At 42.6% G+C, this 16844-nt stretch overlaps 1 protein-coding gene across 1 annotated transcript; it reads left to right on the forward strand.

Moving 5' to 3' along the window:
• The first annotated feature begins 66 nt into the window (after positions 1 to 66).
• On the forward strand, positions 67 to 14744 carry CD226 (CD226 molecule). The gene is made up of 8 exons (XM_082235276.1): positions 67 to 129; positions 620 to 803; positions 1084 to 1404; positions 6756 to 7106; positions 9455 to 9566; positions 12202 to 12268; positions 13496 to 13593; positions 14048 to 14744. Exons 2-8 carry the CDS (start codon positions 692 to 694, stop codon positions 14088 to 14090), a joined length of 1104 nt encoding a protein of 367 aa, XP_082091402.1. The 5' UTR covers positions 67 to 129; positions 620 to 691; the 3' UTR covers positions 14091 to 14744.
• Positions 14745 to 16844: the final 2100 nt, after the last annotated feature.

Below are 16844 nucleotides of genomic sequence, written 5' to 3' on the forward strand. Positions count from 1 at the left end.
ACGCACAGACATTGCCCCTTCCTTTTCAGGAGAAAAAATCTGCGTGTTATAGAGCGAAAAATACGGTAAATTAAGAAGGGGAGCATCTTAGATTCTCACAGACTTGTCATAGGTCATGCAGACATTTATGTTAGTATCTCAGCTTACAGTCAGAGGTAACTGGCCTCCCCCGAGGCAATTAAGCTGGACACTTGATGACCTCTCCGCTGCGTCTCCCGGCAGGCAAGGTCATAACTCCGGCGATTCTTCTCATTAGACGTGAGATAGAACACACCCTCTGCTTCTCTCTTCTTGTCTCACTCCTTGTCTCCCTCCCTGCATTCTCCCAGGGAGGAGAAATGAGACAGACAGGAGTCCTTTTTACATGTTTATTCCTGTCACCCTAGCAGCACAAAGAAATACAACCGTTCCCTTCAAACTCCATCAGAAGAGACTCACAACTCCGCCCCTGTACTTCCAGCACAGGTCACATGACACTCTGAGCTAACATCCGGTGCTCAGTACAGAGAATAGGCTCCACCTTTTCTCCAGCAGTACAGTGCAAAACAACAGTATCCTGTTTTGCATTCCAGCCATCTGGAGCTGGCTTTTGCCTTGCTGCTTTTTCCCAACAATTTAGTCTCATTTGCTATTTCTATAAAACTGTGGAAATGGCTTTTCATCTTGCTTACTCATTTCAACAGGATGCACCATGTGGTCAGGAAATAGACACTTAGATGAAGTTCTTGCGACTGTCTTTTTAGTAGTGCTGGAGATGGATTACCTTGCCTTCTTCATTGTTGCTGCTCTGCAATCATATCAAAGTAAGATAAGTTTCTTAAGTAGCATGCTGGGGGTAATCTCTGGATACTTTGCCTACCGATCGTAAGCGTGTTTTGTAGTAAGTTCCATAGAAATAATTTCACCCTTTGGAGATCCTTGTTTAGCCTGAGCTTGGTCAACTTGTGGATGGTGGAGGGGGGCTGTTGGTTCTGGAATTGTTTAGCTTGATCATTAGATGCTGCAGGTGTTACTGTGGTTCAGAGTTTAATGAAGATAACAGCATTTCCCCCCTCTTCTCTGTCTGTCTTGTTTCTGTCACAGTTGAAGGAGAACATGTGGATTCTACTGTGAAACTTGCCAGTGCCATGACTCTTGAATGTGTCTTTCCGAAAGCTGCAAATATAGTCCAGATGTTTTGGCGGAAGGAGGAGGGCAAAGAGAACATTGCAGTCTTCAAACTGCCTGACCAATTGCATATTTCCAGCAAATATAAGGACAGAGTCAGTGTTACTAACGATACCTCGAACATCAAGTCCTTGGTGTTCAATAGCACAACTGGGGCAGATACTGGCTTTTATCTATGCTCTTTTCATACCTTCCCGCTTGGGATTTGGAAAAAGAGAATACAGGTTGTCCAATCAGGTAAGGTAAAAGTTTTAAGTACTGCCTTATACATTAATGTAAATTACAGTATACATTATAAATTCAATTTATTAGCCTCTTATGATATAATAATAAATAATAAAATCAATGGTAAGTGCAAATCCTACATATCTGTCAGCAAGAAAACATCAGCTGCTATGATTAAAAATAAAGTAGATATTTTCAGGGATGCAGCTGCAATGTGAGCAGAGGCAGATTGAGGGGAGCGTTACTGGTTTGGTCGCACTGGGTGTGGAGCCTCAGGGGTGCCTCAGAGGATGCCACAATGATGGGGTGGAATGGAACGCAAGAGGCGGGGGTGGGGCGTGAATATTGCCATTGCACAGGGAGTCGCTGAAATTGGAGTTGCCAAAGTCCGCCATTAATGTAAGTCCTGCAACTCTTGCTCTTGTGACACCGCCCCCTCCCCACTGCTCCGGATACTGGACCAAAGTGGCTCAGAGGCAACCTCCATGTGGCAAAAGGACAAGTAACCATTAATGGAAGCAATATAAAGTGTTTGACCACCTAAAAGAGAATGAATGCATACCTCATAACTAATTTTGCTAAAATATCAGTATCTCCTCTATTCTCCAAATCTTCCTCCACCCCATGGAATTCTGAATTCATGTATGCAGGATTAGAAATGTTTTTGAAACCCTGTGGTGGGAGGGAACAGCTAGAAAAGAGATTTGGCAATGAGAATTGTCAAATGGCAAAAAGAGTTGAGTAAACTCCTTTTCTATCCTCTAAATTCCCTCATTCTGACTTTTCTAAATAAAAACAACAACAACTATTGGTCTCCCATATCCCCTTTAAAAATGAACATTTAAATGACTGTGTTTGGCTTACAATGAGAGGAGTAGGTCAATCACCCACAAGCACCTTTGCTCTTTCAAGACAGACGTGTGACTTTTCTCAATTTTGCTAGTCAGAGATTCAAGAAAACCGAGTACATATAGGTGTTTTGTGGGAAACTATGACTAAATCTGTGACTTTTAGTGTACTAATTATCTTCCTCCCAAAGCTATTTTAGCTAAAGAAGAAAAACTGCACTAAGGGAATTGCTGCTTTTGTTGTGTGGCTGTCAGCGGTGAATTACACTAGCTATCCAATTATTCCACCTGCTGCTAGGAGTGTTTAATTGTGGATGCCGCTGTGCGTATGTTACCAACTTGAAGCTAGCAGCCCTTGTTAAATGAACCTTTTATTCGGTGATTTCCTGTCTAGCTTGAAAGTTTTGTTGCCTCTCATTCTGGACTTTGAATAAGTGAACTTGGACACTGAGTCCCCAGTTCAGATTGTTAATAAGTCCCAGTGAAAAGTTTTCAAAGTGAAGGTTCATATTGTGTCTGCATGTAGAATAAAAAGCAATTAGATGTCCAGTTTGTGAAATTCAGTGGGAATTTGACACTTGCCTCCCATAGCTGATGTCTTCTGATTGGCAGGCGCAATCCCTGTCATGTTGAGTTTAATGAGTTCTGTATTCTCTCTCTTTTCAACTGTAGCCAGAGTAACACAAGAAAGGCCTGCGGAAATGTCATGGCAGTTTTCATCCTCCACAGAGCACATCACACTCCTTTGCAACCAGAGATATTCACGTTGTGTATGAGTGTGCTGAGTTCTTGGTGTTCCAGAAGGTAGCACACAGTAGGTGAATATGAGTCAGTTACAGAGCCTATGGTTTTCACACAATGCCATAGCTTGCGCCTCTGGTTGGGAGATGATTGAAAAGACTCTTCAGTGATAGCACAAGGGTACCATAGAAACACAAGTTTGGAGTGACACAATACCAGAAACATGAGGTTTTCTCACCCTTTATTCTTTTTAAGGGTTGTTATATAACTAAAATGGTTGCCTGCATCAAAGAAGGCAGTAACTGGCCATTAATGAATCAATGAATCAATGATTATTACTAATAATTGTTAGTTTCTACATCAGGCATAGGCAAACTCGACCCTCCAGATGTTTTGGGACTACAACTCCCATCATCCCTGACCACTGGTTGTGTTAGCTATGGATGATGGGAATTGTAGTCCCAAAACATCTGAAGGGCCGAGTTTGCCTATGCCTGTTCTACATTAACAAGCTGTGCTGTATAAGCCAGGTTTAAACACACACACACCTCTGAGGGAATGGGAGTGGATGGAAAAGGTAGAATAGAGAAACTAAAATTAAATTTCCTAGAAATCCTCAGTCCTGTAGCCAAGTTGTTATAGGAAAAAGTTGTAATTCTTCCTTTGCTCTGTAGCCTCAAAGCTTGAGCCTTAAACCCTTGTGATTGTTAAGTGATTGTGACTTGCTCAAGGCCGACTGTGATTTGTTTTGTCCTCTTCCCTCCCTGTCCCTTTTTTATTTTGTGCTGTGTTTTCTAGATTGCAGATCTGCAGACAGGGACTACCTTGTTTAGAATGATTGCATTTTTGTGAGGTTTGGTTTTTTTGGAGGGGTGTGTGTGTGTAGGCTGTATGCCTGAGCCCCTTCTAATTCCTGGATTCAGCAATGGTTAAAATCTAATGGAAAGTTCAATTGTTGGGATAGCCAGACAAGTTTGTTGACACATTGTTGTTGTTGTTGTTTAGTCATTTAGTTGTGTCCGACTCTTCGTGACCCCATGGACCAAAGCACGCCAGGCACTCCTGTCTTCCACTGCCTCCCGCAGTTTGGTCAGGCTCATGCTGGTAGCTTCGAGAACACTGTCCAACCATCTCATCCTTTGTCGTCCCCTTCTCCTTGTGCCCTCCATCTTTCCCAACATCAGGGTCTTTTCCAGGGAGTCTTCTCTTCTCATGAGGTGGCCAAAGTTTTGGAGCCTCAGCTTCAGGATCTGTCCTTCCAGTGAGCATTCAGGGCTGATTTCCTTAAGAATGGAGAGGTTTGACCTTCTTGCAGTCCATGGGACTCCCATTGACACATTAATGGCCCCCTAATTATGGGTTGTTAGGGTGATAGAGGAAGTGGCTTTGTGCCAAGGGGCAAATGGGTAGCACCCCTCCCTCACCTGTTGGTGAGAAGGACAAGGGCCAGAGACATGCATGTGTGAACTGAGCTAGACACAAGAGACAGGCAGAAGCCTGATAGGGAGAGACATGCTTGGTTTCTGCTTGAATCCAAGGCTGTGGCTTTGGGAGAGACAAGAGTTTCTTGGGGTGTTGATGCTGTAAGCTCCTCCATCATAAGCTTGGGTTGTATACATGTGCAAATAAGCCATATATCACAAAGACACCACACTCGCCAATGTCCCTCATTCCAAGGAAACCAAACCCTAGGTAAACCCCTGGGATCTCACACGCTCAGAGATTAGAACGTCATGTACCAGTATGTAGGCAGGTCTGGGAGCCTTTTTGGCCAAGGAGTGTGGGAAACAAATGATCTAAATAAGCAAAAATAGTTAAGGCTGGCACTAGCTGAGCAGAGTTATGAAACTTGGTTTCTCTCATCTAACATAAAAGCACTGCATCATGCTAAATACATCCTATGTGCTTTATACATTATGACAGATTCAATACTGTTGGAAAATGAAGCCCAATAAGCCATCACGTAAAATATGGCAATATGAAAATGGATTGTAAGTGCCAATGACAGCCAAATCTCTATTACCATATGGAAAATCAAAGGGGGGGCCACATACAGTATCCAGAAAATTTCTACTTTTTTTCCTTCATTTTATGAAGTTATAGCTTTATGTGCAGTATGTCAGCATTTCAAGTCGGTATAATTGCTACATTTTAAAAGGCATTTTAAAAAAAGATCGAAAAATGAGGTAGTTATATGACAGGAGAGAAAATGGAGAGCCGATCTGTTGCTTACGAAGCCGTAAATCTGAAACTAGGGGAACCTGTGATAGGTAGCCATTAAAATGACACATTCTTTCAGATGAGTGAGGAACAAGTGGCATGGAAATGCTTGCTATTGTAATGATCTGCTCATGAAGAAACTAAACCGGAGCTGTAGCAGAACAATGAAGAAGAATAATAAAAGCACCTCACCTTTGTAATAGCTCTGTTACTGCATTTATCTTTAATAGCTGCAAAAGATATCCCTAGCAGGATTCTTGCATGGAACAGGGTGGGCGGGGTGGGGGAGTGGGGTGCGGTGGGGAGAGGAATGAATGCCTTTGGAGATGCAAGAAGATTCTTCCCCCACCTCAGTCATTCCTAGCAGCTCCTTGCTTCTTAGAACATCTCTCTGTTTGGCTTCCTGGTGTTCTCTTGCTTCCTATATTGCTAAAAGCAGGAACATCAGGATGTAATCTCCTTCCTGCAGCTGCACTGTTAGCCTTACATGCACACACACACACACACACACACACACACACACCAAAGAGAGGGAGAGGGGGGTAATGTCAGTAGCTAAAAGACAAGACACAGAAGGAAGACAGTGTTGAGGACAGGGTTTATGGATGCACGATTCTGTGAGATCATTCAGGATGATGGGCCGCCATTTCCAGCGATCTTAGTTCTGTGGGACAGGGAGTCCAGCTGTTGCATTCTGAACTTCTGACTTTGGGCTTCAGGACTGCACGGTCTAGCAACATACTAAAATCTACTAGGTGGATTATGCTATTAAGGACTTGAGCTATTTGACATGATTTAAGGATTGCAAATTCTATTTTTATGATGTTATCCGCTGAAGACCTGTTCTTAACCTCAGAACTGTGAAGCAAAACTGCATTGCATTTTCTGGAAAATAGTGTATACCCATTATTCAGGAATTCTCCCGGTATTTAGATTCCAACCAAAATGTTGAAAACAACAGCAGGCTTGGATATATTCAGCACAGAAATGAAAGAAAGGCACTATGACTGATACTGCATGTAAAAAAAAAAAAATGAAGCAAACTTGAGAAATCTAAAATTCAATGTTAAAGGTCTCGATTGTTAACAGTTCATCTGGAGCATCTAATTAGACTTCCATCTTTTATAGCCATCAGCACCTAAGCCAGGGAGGTGTGTGGCAGCATGTATGAAGAATTGTCTTCCCAGAAAGAGGCTGTTCATACCCTCTTAACACAGATAGAAATGATCCACAGTAAAGGAAGGGCTAGATAAACATGAATTTCAAAAGGGGGGGGCAGTCTTCTAGTAATCTCTGACTGTAATCAGCAGGGGAGATTCAGACCATCTTTCTTGGCTGAGGTGAGGAAAATAAGAGATTTATAATGAAATCCAATGCACATCTACCCTCAAAAGTGAACTCTACAGACTTCAGTGGGACTTTCTTCCCAAGTAAGCATGCTGCCCAATCAATGAGTTGTTTTGCTGAAACAAAATGAGAGGGTGGTGGTGGTTGTTAAATCTATTATTATTTTTTTACAAAGTGTTTCTTTTTTCCTCAACTTCTTTTTTTAAGCAGGGGATTTTGAGCCTCGAAACTTGTCATATCGTCATATGATTGCTGAACCAGGAGCAAATGTCAACTTTACCTATGGGCCTGACCCCGAAACAACACTTTATCAAGTGAAATGGAAAAGGATCTATACAGACCATGTGGACCTCATAGTCCAATGTGATACATCTGGTATAGCAGTCTATGGTTCAGATTACGAAGACCGTGTAGTGATAGACTGTGCCGCCCGCGTGGCTAGCACAATTGTACTTCGGAATGTCACAGCTTCTGACTCTGGGATGTACAGCTGTTCTTACATTGGGACGAATGGTGCAAATGCCACAGTCTGGACAAAACTGACCATTGATGGCAACAGTAAGTAAAGGGAATTTACAAAATCCTACAGTTGTTTGTAGGCATTTGTATTAATTTAAACACATGTAAAATTAGAGGCTGAATAGTTGTTTTGAAAAGCATTTGCAAGGCAAAGGGAGAGAGAGGAAGAGTGAAAGAGAAAGAGTGAAAGAGAATGGACCTTAGTTGGGCTTGGCTTGGCTGGATAAAAAGTAGCAAGAAAAGAAAAGGATGGATAGGTGTTAAAGAGGAAAGATTGAAGGTGGGAAATGATAGACACAACCCGCCCCTCTATAACCACCCCCCAGCAATGGTGGTGAAGGAGGGAAGCAGCCAGCAGTCCAGATAAAATGAAGTGATGGAGGGAATCAATGTCCTTCCCCAAGATCTCCTTCTATAAGAGGGTGTTAGAGGATTCAGAAGCACTTATATAGCAATCTTCCTATAAAGAAAATCATCATCATCTACTCCCATCCCATCCAACATACTGTTTTCAACAGTGGTTAGAGTTCCAGATCTCAAGGAGAACTTCCAAGCTTCTTTAACTGAGAATGCTTAGAAATCCCCTTCTGGTCTTTCTGCTCAGCTCTGGAAGATTGGTGTGGATCTCAGGTTCCCATTCAATGTCCAGGAACAACACCTGAACAGGGTGTTATCTGCAGACTTGGCTATTTCGCTGCTCCAGGTAGTTTATTCCAGATGAATAGACAGGTTAGTCTGCTGTGATTAAATCAATAAAGAAAGTTGTCTTAACCCGCAATACATTTGTCACAATAATTTAGGGTGAAATTCCAGCTCCGCACACGAGGCAGGTAACAATTCTTGGGTAGCCCTGGATTTCAACATATTGCTTACCAACCCCTATTTGACTTACAGGGACATGCAGCTATTTTTCCCCCACCAGTGTTGTTGCTGCCATACTTTGAATTTGTTCAGGAAAATGATTGATTTCAAACACCTGCTCTTCAACGTGGCCATTGCGATATGTTTGCATCCTCCATCTGGTTTGTGTCACGTGAAGCTGTGTGCTCTCCAGAGGCTGCCTGGCTTTCTGGTGCAAAACTGGATGCTCAGGCTTCAGTGACATTGGGAAGATGTTTGCAAGCTCATCACATGGCATATTTTAATTGAAAAACAAGCAAGTGGGAGGAAACCACATGAGAGGTGCAACATCTGTTTAGGTGCAAAGTTCTTTTGCCTCATTTGAAAGTGTCTCCGTAGTTTCTCACTGTCAGAGACCTCTTCCTGCACAGTGTGTGTGTGCTTAGCAAATGTTTGCAAGGCGCATGACAAGCGGTTCAAACCACTTGTTAGGTTTTAGTGCGTTGTAAACTGTCGAGCCTGTCAGTGTTTCTCCCATATACCTCAAGTCAGGGCAGTGAAGGTTGAAAGCACTCACCCACAAAAAATTTGGACTCCCGTGAAGAAAAGTGTCAATATAAAAGCGCTTGCATTTTTTGCCAGTTCTTTAGGGAAATGAACAGACTCCAACACACACTTAATAGTATCCTATCAACCTTCTCCCCTCCAAAGATAGGGCAGATCTAGAAGACAAGTGATGTGTCTCTGACTTGTACACCTTGTTCTTAAGAAATCATGGGTATTTATGCTAGACATGAAATATTGGAGAAGCTCAGAACAGCATAAACTGCTGCAAAGAAGAGCTTCCAGGTTCTGGTATTTTTCTAAAAGCTAAATCTGTTGATATTTTTTTCCTTACATGCATAGACCCTGAATGAGTATGGTACAAAGGCAGTCCGTAGACGTATGCAGTCAGATGTCTTCAGCTATGTGAACAAAGTCAACCTGAATTGAACCCTTTTCAGACCACTGCAATCCCACAAATTGTACTGCTGTTTGGCAGGCACTGGTTCAGCCTGAGCATCTATTTTTGAGCACTTCATGGCTACAAGTTTGGCAGTCAGTGCTCACTCTGAACAAAACAGCAACTAATGTGAGCCTGATTTTCTAAAAATTTTAGAAACAGGTATTCTTATTGAAGCAAGTCCTACATCTGACGAGATAACACAATGAGTCAGGCTGAAGCTCTTGAAGATGAAACATCGGATTACTGATCTCTTCACTGTTTAGAGCTTGTTATGCTTCAGTTAAATTCCAGCAGGGTTTCCAGATTTCAGAATATCAGATTAGATTTTCCTCATGCAGCCAGAATTGGAAACCCTGAAGAAATGAGCACATGCACACATGGGCTTGCGTGTGTGTGCGCACACACACTTGTATATTTATTTTGCTCTTCATGATCACAAACTGACTAGAATTTCATTTGACTGTATATCACTCAGAAAATTGTCTTGTTTCTCTCCCTCTTGAGCAGCAATAGTAATAACATTTACCATTTACCTTCCTAGTTTCTTTGGAGAGTCATTCTGATCAGCGTATCTTTGTTATTGCTGGAGCTGCTGCTGTCTTATCATTAATAATGATCCTCATCATTACTGCGCTTATTTGTCATCATAAAAAGTAAGCAAATTGTTCTGTACTCTATCTAATATTTGTTCACTGACTTGATACCTACTTAAAACCTAATCCATGTATATGCCCAGCTAAAATTAATGGTGATCTTCAAATTAGCAGTGATGAATGTGCGAACAAATGGATTGAAAAATTCATTTTACTTTTTTATTATATATTTATATACCACTTATACCACTTTATATACCACCTTTTTTGTCTGATGAGCTAAGTGTACATGGTTCCCTCCTCATTTTATCCACATAACAACTCTGTGAGGTAGGTTAGGCCAGTGTTTCCCAACCTTTTTCTTGCTGTGGTCCCCTTCTGACCTTTTTCCCTTCCTGTGGCCCCCCATGGACATAGCCGGGGGGGGAGCAGCTGCCTCCTATAAGTAAAAATCCACACAAATCAATACAAATATGAGGTTCTGTCCCCCTCAACAAAAGTCTGCCCCCTAACAAAAATCCTGACTACCTCCATGCCCCCCCCATCGTCCTGCTGGTAGAAAAGGAACTCTTTAAATGTTTTGTTTATAAATAGAACATGTTTTATTGCTTTTTTATAATTTATACAAAATACAATCACATAAAATGATAGGAACATAATGAAATATTGTTGAAGCAGAAAAAACAGAGACTAATAGAGCTGGAAAGGACCCCAAGGGTTATCTGTCTAGTGCAATCTCCTGCAATGTAGGAAACTCAGCTAAAGCATCCGTGACAATTGGTCATCCAACCTCTGCTCAGAAACCTCCAAGGAAGGAGAGTCCAGAACCTCCCGAGGGAGATTCATCTTCCATGTACAGTGATACCTTGGGTTACAGACGCTTCAGGTTACAGACTCCGCTAACCCAGAAATAGAACCTCGGGTTAAGAACTTTGCTTCAGGATGAGAACAGAAATTGCGCGGTGGCAGCGGGAGGCCCCATTAGCTAAATTGGTAATTCAGTTTAGGAACAGTTTCAGATTAAGAACGGACCTCCAGAATGAATTAAGTTCCTAACCCGAGGTACCACTGTATTATAAAAAGTAAACAACACTTATTTGATCCCAGTTATTTGACACAGAGGGGGAAGCCTACAGATACTGTCCAAAAGGTGCACAGGGAGTGGTGTATTTATGGGAGAATTTTAAAAAGCAATTGGTCCTCACTGACTTGGGCAAAAAGATCTTGTCATCTGGAGGAGCCCTGGCTGCCTAGATGAAACACTATAGCCCCCCACACCCTTGTCTAGGAGTAAGGCCCACTGAAGTCAGTGAGTAGTCACTTAGCTATTTACAAGATGCAAGTCAGCAGCACCAGACGACTCTGCTCAGCTGGATGCTGGGGTGGATTTCACTCTGCACCTTGCAGAGCTAAGCCAACGGTGCCAACAGGCTCTTTGCCCCTCGGCAGCATCCAAAGGCCCTGATCTGCTAGGCGCTGTGGCGGATTGCACCCCGCACCTTGCAGAGTCAGGCCCAGGCTGCCACTGGGCCCAGCACTGCTGGCAACAACAAGCAGCTCCGGCTCTCCCAGCCCTACCCGTTGCCACCCCACCACCACACTTACCTGACCTAGGGGTCCTGGATCAAAGGCTCTACTGGTCAAAACAAGAGCCTCCGTGATTGCCCTTTTCCACTGGAAACAAACAAGAACTGCTCCAAGAAAACGCATGTGGCAAAAAGGAGCATTAGGTTCTGGTGGGCCACCCCCTTACCTCTTGTGATTGGCCAAATGGATAATGAGCCAATCAGGATTTGTAAATTTTTTTTAACTGATTTCCCCCCTTCACTTCTCACTTCCCTCTGTGGCCCCCTAGCCTTGTGCTGTGCTCCCCCATTTCCGTGATTTTCACCTGTGCCCCCCTTGGAATATCCTGCCCCCCTGGGAGCCATACGGCCCCCGATTGGGAAATTGGGTTAGGCCAAGAGACAGTGACTGGCCCTAGGTCATCCAGAGAGCTCTGTGGCTAAGGGGGGATTTGAACCCTGGTCTCTAGGACTTGGGCTGACCCTTAACCACTTTGCCACACATAGTGGGTGAATGTACAGTGGTACCTCGGGTTACATACATTTCAAGTTACATACACTTCAGGTTACAGACTCCGCTAACCCAGAAATAGTACCTTGGGTTAAGAACTTTGCTTCAGGATGAGAACAGAAATCGTGCTCCGGCGGTGCGGCAGCAGCAGGAGGCCCCATTAGCTAAAGTGGTGTTTCAGGTTAAGAACAGTTTCAGGTTAAGAACGGACCTCCGAATTAAGTACTTAACCCGAGGTACCACTGTATATGGGTGAATGCTCCTTTCTCATTAATTGGCTGATAACCAGCATGGAAGCATTTAGAAAGAGGGAGGCCATATCCTTCTGATTCCTGTTGAGGAAAAGTGCCTTCCCACTCCTCGATATGAGGCAGTTGCAAATGTAGAAGTGTGACTCAAGCTGGGCTGCAGCTAGTTCCTAGCAGACATACAGAACATGACTGAACACTTTGATCATCTCACAGGGGAGTGAATGAATAGTTGGTCAGGCATTTAAACGCAAATTTTGCTCAGGGTTTCTACCTTCCAGAACCCACCTTAATATTTTGCACAGAACCTCAAAATTCCTATGTCCTGGTTGTGGGTCAAGTCTAACAACAGCGGTTTTTTTATGTGCCAGCAGAAAGAAGAAGAAGAAAAGGATGATGATGATGAAAGCCTTTCGTCTTGCTCACACACAAGCAAATGTAGGTGAAGCCTCCTTTCTTACAGAATCTCCTTTTGAGAATAATCTTCACCGTATGCAATAAGTCTAATGGCTGTGCCTCTCAAGCTTTCTGAGTCAAGCAACTTGCCTATTAAAAGCATGGATCACTTTCTGGGGAGGGGAAACAGTATTTATGAACAGTTATGGCATTTAGGATACTTTTGTATACCATAAAAACAAACTATGGGTTTTGGGCCAGTTGATTTGCTACGTTGTAGGATCAGCACTCTGAAAGAGGTATTGCTATTTTTAAAGCAGGGTTCTGGACTTTTAAAGATTTTTATGCTCTTCAGACTAACGGGAGATTTATTATAACACTTAGCTTAGTTGGTAGGGCATGAGACTCTTGATCTCAGGGTTGTGGGTTCAAGACCCATGTGGGTGAAAGATTCCTGCACTACAGGAGGTCGGGTTAGATGATCCTCGTGGTCCCTTTCAACTCTACAACTCTGTGATTCTGTTTTAAAATATGCTCACAAACCAGGTATTGCTCCTACCTAACCATAGAAGAGCATAGTGAGAAGCCACAGGTTGTGGTTAAAAAGAAAATGCCATATGACTTGTTGGGTCCCCCCACCTCCAAAGCAAACTTTGGTTGAGCTCATCCTGATTCATTCTTAGAATGTGCTTAAACATGTGGCCTTCGATGCTTGGCTAATGTGTATCCACACGACTCTATTAGTCTGTGGGTTTTGCTTTCTTTATTCATCCTTTTCCTTTCCAGCAGAGGGAAAGGGGGAATCCCCAACAGAGATCTCTTTTCCATTCTAGAGGCACTATTAAGCACTGCTGATCTGTGTGCTGATACAGCACCGTTTCTTTCTAATGGCTGGTGGTGTAGGACAGAGGGCATATGAAGAGTGTTTTAGGTATGGTCTGTGGAAGTATTGTTTAGGAGATGGTGCCCAACAGCTTCAGGGCCAAGTTGCCAAAGTTTCAATAGGAATTGCTTATCATGTTACATTTCAAAGGCATGGGCTGATATATGAATCCGCATGGATGCATGCACAAGCTGCATCTTAAGTGTTTTATACATTACCACTAACCATGTTAAGGGTAAGCCAAAACCATTTACAGTACCTAGCTTTGTGTTATTTTTTTTGGGGGGGGGGTCACAAAGAGTTCCCATTGTTAGCAGTTATTTGACGTACAACATCTTCTTTGTTTTATTCTGATGCTGCCCTGGCACACTTTGTTCTCTTGCCAGCAAAGGCAAATGAGACTGCAAAGAGTGAAGGCAAATGCGGCGCAGCAGCCAAGAGAACAAGAGATTGACAAGAAGCATCAAAACAAGGTGATCCTTTGGTGAGATGGCCATTTTTCCAGTAATTTGTTCAACTATGTTAATTATAAAGAAAAGATAAAGGGGGAGCATTTGATGCAGCCCTAATAGGAGGAGTAAGGCACTGAGTTCTGTGAATGGTTTTGTGAAGTTTTTCAGCTGCTTTTTGGCAAAAGAAACCTATTTGGCCTCTGTTCTCTGCTTTTTTTGTACACCATAAACTGGATGGTGCATGGACGTTTCTGGCTTGGGGTAGGAGGTAGGACTGGGCCATGGGGTGTTATGCCTCAAACACCCTTCCCAACTCAAGACTTGAAAAAGCTGTTTCCAGAATACTCAGTCAGACACAATGTGTATGGGCATTGCAGTCAGCGTCCAAAGCCATTACATGCCTCAAATTTGCCTCTGTCATAAGCATCTCTGATAGGGTGGTAGTCCTCAGTGTTCATCACTGCTTTCTACTTTTCTCTTCTCTAGCCTTCAAAAAAATATGGAAGACCTGGTTGTCAGAGTGCAGTAAATACTAGCAGAGGACAAATGACAGAAGATCCAGTCTATGCCAACTGCACAAATTGCTCACACAGACATATGTGAACATGGCCTCTTGTCTACTATGTGAATGACCTAGAGCCAAGGCTCCAACAATTTTTACATTGGGAATGTGACTGAATGTGAGAAAAAACCCATTCCACTACCATTTCACTCATCCGTGACCGAAGAAGTCCCACACACATACAATTGAACTGTGTGAAGACTGTAGGTATATATGAAGAGATAATTTACATAGGGGTCAAGAGATTAATAATTGTGCAAGGAAGACAAATCGGCTGTGATGCGACTTGGAATGTCAGCAGAGCTGCTTTGTACTAATACAAATTTGAATATAAGTGGACTATTGAAATAAGAGACTGAAAATAGGCTTTAAGTTGTCTTGCAGCCAAGCACTGAGTAGGTCAGATGCCACTTTCCATAACAAAGCTGCTGCTGGCTCCTGGTGAGGTATGTTTCCTCTGGACACAATTCAATATGGACACAAACACACACCCTTCCTTCTGCCCAGAACAGGCAGCGTGAGCAGAAGTTCCTGCCCATTGCCGTAATATGATTACTCAAGCTTGCAGAAAATAGAAAGCAAGTGAACAGATGCCAAGTCTTTCCTTTTCTACTGTACCAGTGAAAACAAAAAGACTCTTCCTGTCAAGCTCTAGAAAACAATTAGAATAAATTATTGTAAGGTTGAGTTATAGAATCATAGAGTTGGAAGAGACCCCAAGAGTCATCCAGTTCAACCCTCTGCAATGCAACTAAAGCATCCATACAGGTGGCCATCCAACCTCTGCTTAAAAACCTCTGGGGAAGAAGAGTCCATAACCTCCTGACAGAGACCGTTCCATTGTCAAACAGCTCTTACTGTCAGAAAGTTCTTCCTGAAGTTTAGTCGGAATTTCTTTTCTTGGAACTTGCAGCCATTGGTTCGAGTCCTATGCTCCAGAGTAGGAGAAACAGGCTTGTTGCATGTGACAGCCCTTGAGATATTTGAATATGGCCATAATATCTCCTCTCAGTCTCTTCTTTTCCAGGTTAAATATACTCAACTTCTTCAACTGTTTCTCATAAGCCTTGGTTTCTAGACCTTTGATCATCTTGGTCACCCTTCTCTGCACACGCTCCAGTTTGTCAATGAAATGAAAACTCTAATTGAGAGCAAGAACTGTCCATGAATAAGCATGGGGAGGAATGAAAAGAAAGCATTGCTCAAAACACACTTCCTTCAGGCATCCAGAAGGCATAAGGCAGGGAAGAGGAACCTGTTGTTCTTCATATGTTGTTGGACTGTACCCAATTATTGCCATTTTCTTCAGTCACCTCTCTGAATTCTGAGATTTCAGCAACATTGCCCATATGCTTTCAAATGTTATCTTCAAAGCCAAAAGAAATAGCAACATTAAGAAAAAGGAAAGCTGTAGGAATCCAAATGTTGTGTCCAGGATTACAATGTTTCATCTCTTTCAGAAAGGTAAACTCAGACGCTGTTGAACTTCAAAATTCACACCACCTTAAAATATAATATGGTGACATATATGGGCTACATAGTTCCTATTGACATGACTTTAACAGTGCCCACAGACCAGAAACTATAAAGGAGTTAGCCCAATCTCAGTGCATTTAGTTATAGCCAGTGGAAATTTAAGGGGCTGTGAAAGATGATCTAGGGCCAGATAAGTAGCAAATACTACCACTATTAGAATCAACTCAGGCATTGCATTCACATGGGAACAAATCCCGTGCTATATCTGCTAAGATCATTAAGTGATCTTTGCTCTAATGCTTAGGAGTTTCTTGAACAATGAGCAGATAGTTTACTGATTAGTGTTACTACCTTGTTTGTTTTTAAAGAGGTATTTTTCTCTAGACTTTTATCACTAAGCATCAGCTCCATTTAATCTATAGGTAATAACAAAGAGAGCAAGAGAGAGGAGCTCCTTGTAGCTAAAAGTGTAATTTAAATAGCTATGTCCATAAGGCAGTAATTTTTGGACCAATGAGATGGAGATCAGGAACATTTTTCCAGCATTACATGGACAGTCTAGGACATTGTGCAGCTTTATTTATTTTACAGCAAAATCAAATGGAATTACAACAGTTAGTTAGTTTGCTTCACCCAGACTTGAAGAGTTTGACTGCCTGCCATGATTGGCATCTGTGACCTCCTTATCCAAGTCACATATGTTACAATGGATGTTGTTGTTTTTTAGCAAAGAACTCAGGAAATGGAAATGTATTGGAAGTGTGTGCCACAAAAATCTATTATGTCAATGATGTTCTGTTTTGTCTGACATATCAACTGCATCATCAAATTTACAAAGAATAAGAGTAAAGAAATTTGCAATATTTACCAACGATCAAGAGTTCCATTTGCTAAGTCAATGTCAATGGAGAATGGGCATGCGACAGCACTTTAGGCAGAGTGTAGAGACTGCCATGTGTACTACGCCATGCTGTGGCACCCATCATTCTCGCTCGTGGAGATTGTTAATCACATGGAGGGAAAGGAAGGCTGTGGTGGAGGTTGAAAGGGAGTAGCTGGGGGAATACCTAGGCAAAAGTGGCTGCAGCTATTGCTTAGACCAGTGGTTTTCAACCAGTGTGCTGTTGGCCTGAATAATGGTCAAGGGTGCTGCAGGCAGCACTGGCCACTGGCCCTTTTTCCTTCCCTGCCTCCTCTAATGCCCTCTTGTGTCTCTGCCTCCCAAAGGCTTGCGCAGTTGTTTGT

This window comes from Podarcis vaucheri (assembly GCF_965113315.1).
Source record: "Podarcis vaucheri genome assembly, chromosome: 8".
Lineage (NCBI taxonomy): Eukaryota > Metazoa > Chordata > Lepidosauria > Squamata > Lacertidae > Podarcis > Podarcis vaucheri.

Bases quoted from the DNA above. Each gene is read 5' to 3' on its own strand.
- CD226 (XM_082235276.1), top strand. From the start codon at position 692: ATGTGGTCAGGAAATAGACACTTAGATGAAGTTCTTGCGACTGTCTTT. The intron at 1,405-6,755 runs GTAAGGTAAAAG...TCTTTTTTTAAG, and splicing joins AATACAGGTTGTCCAATCAG to CAGGGGATTTTGAGCCTCGA. The intron at 9,567-12,201 runs GTAAGCAAATTG...TTTATGTGCCAG, and splicing joins CTTATTTGTCATCATAAAAA to CAGAAAGAAGAAGAAGAAAA.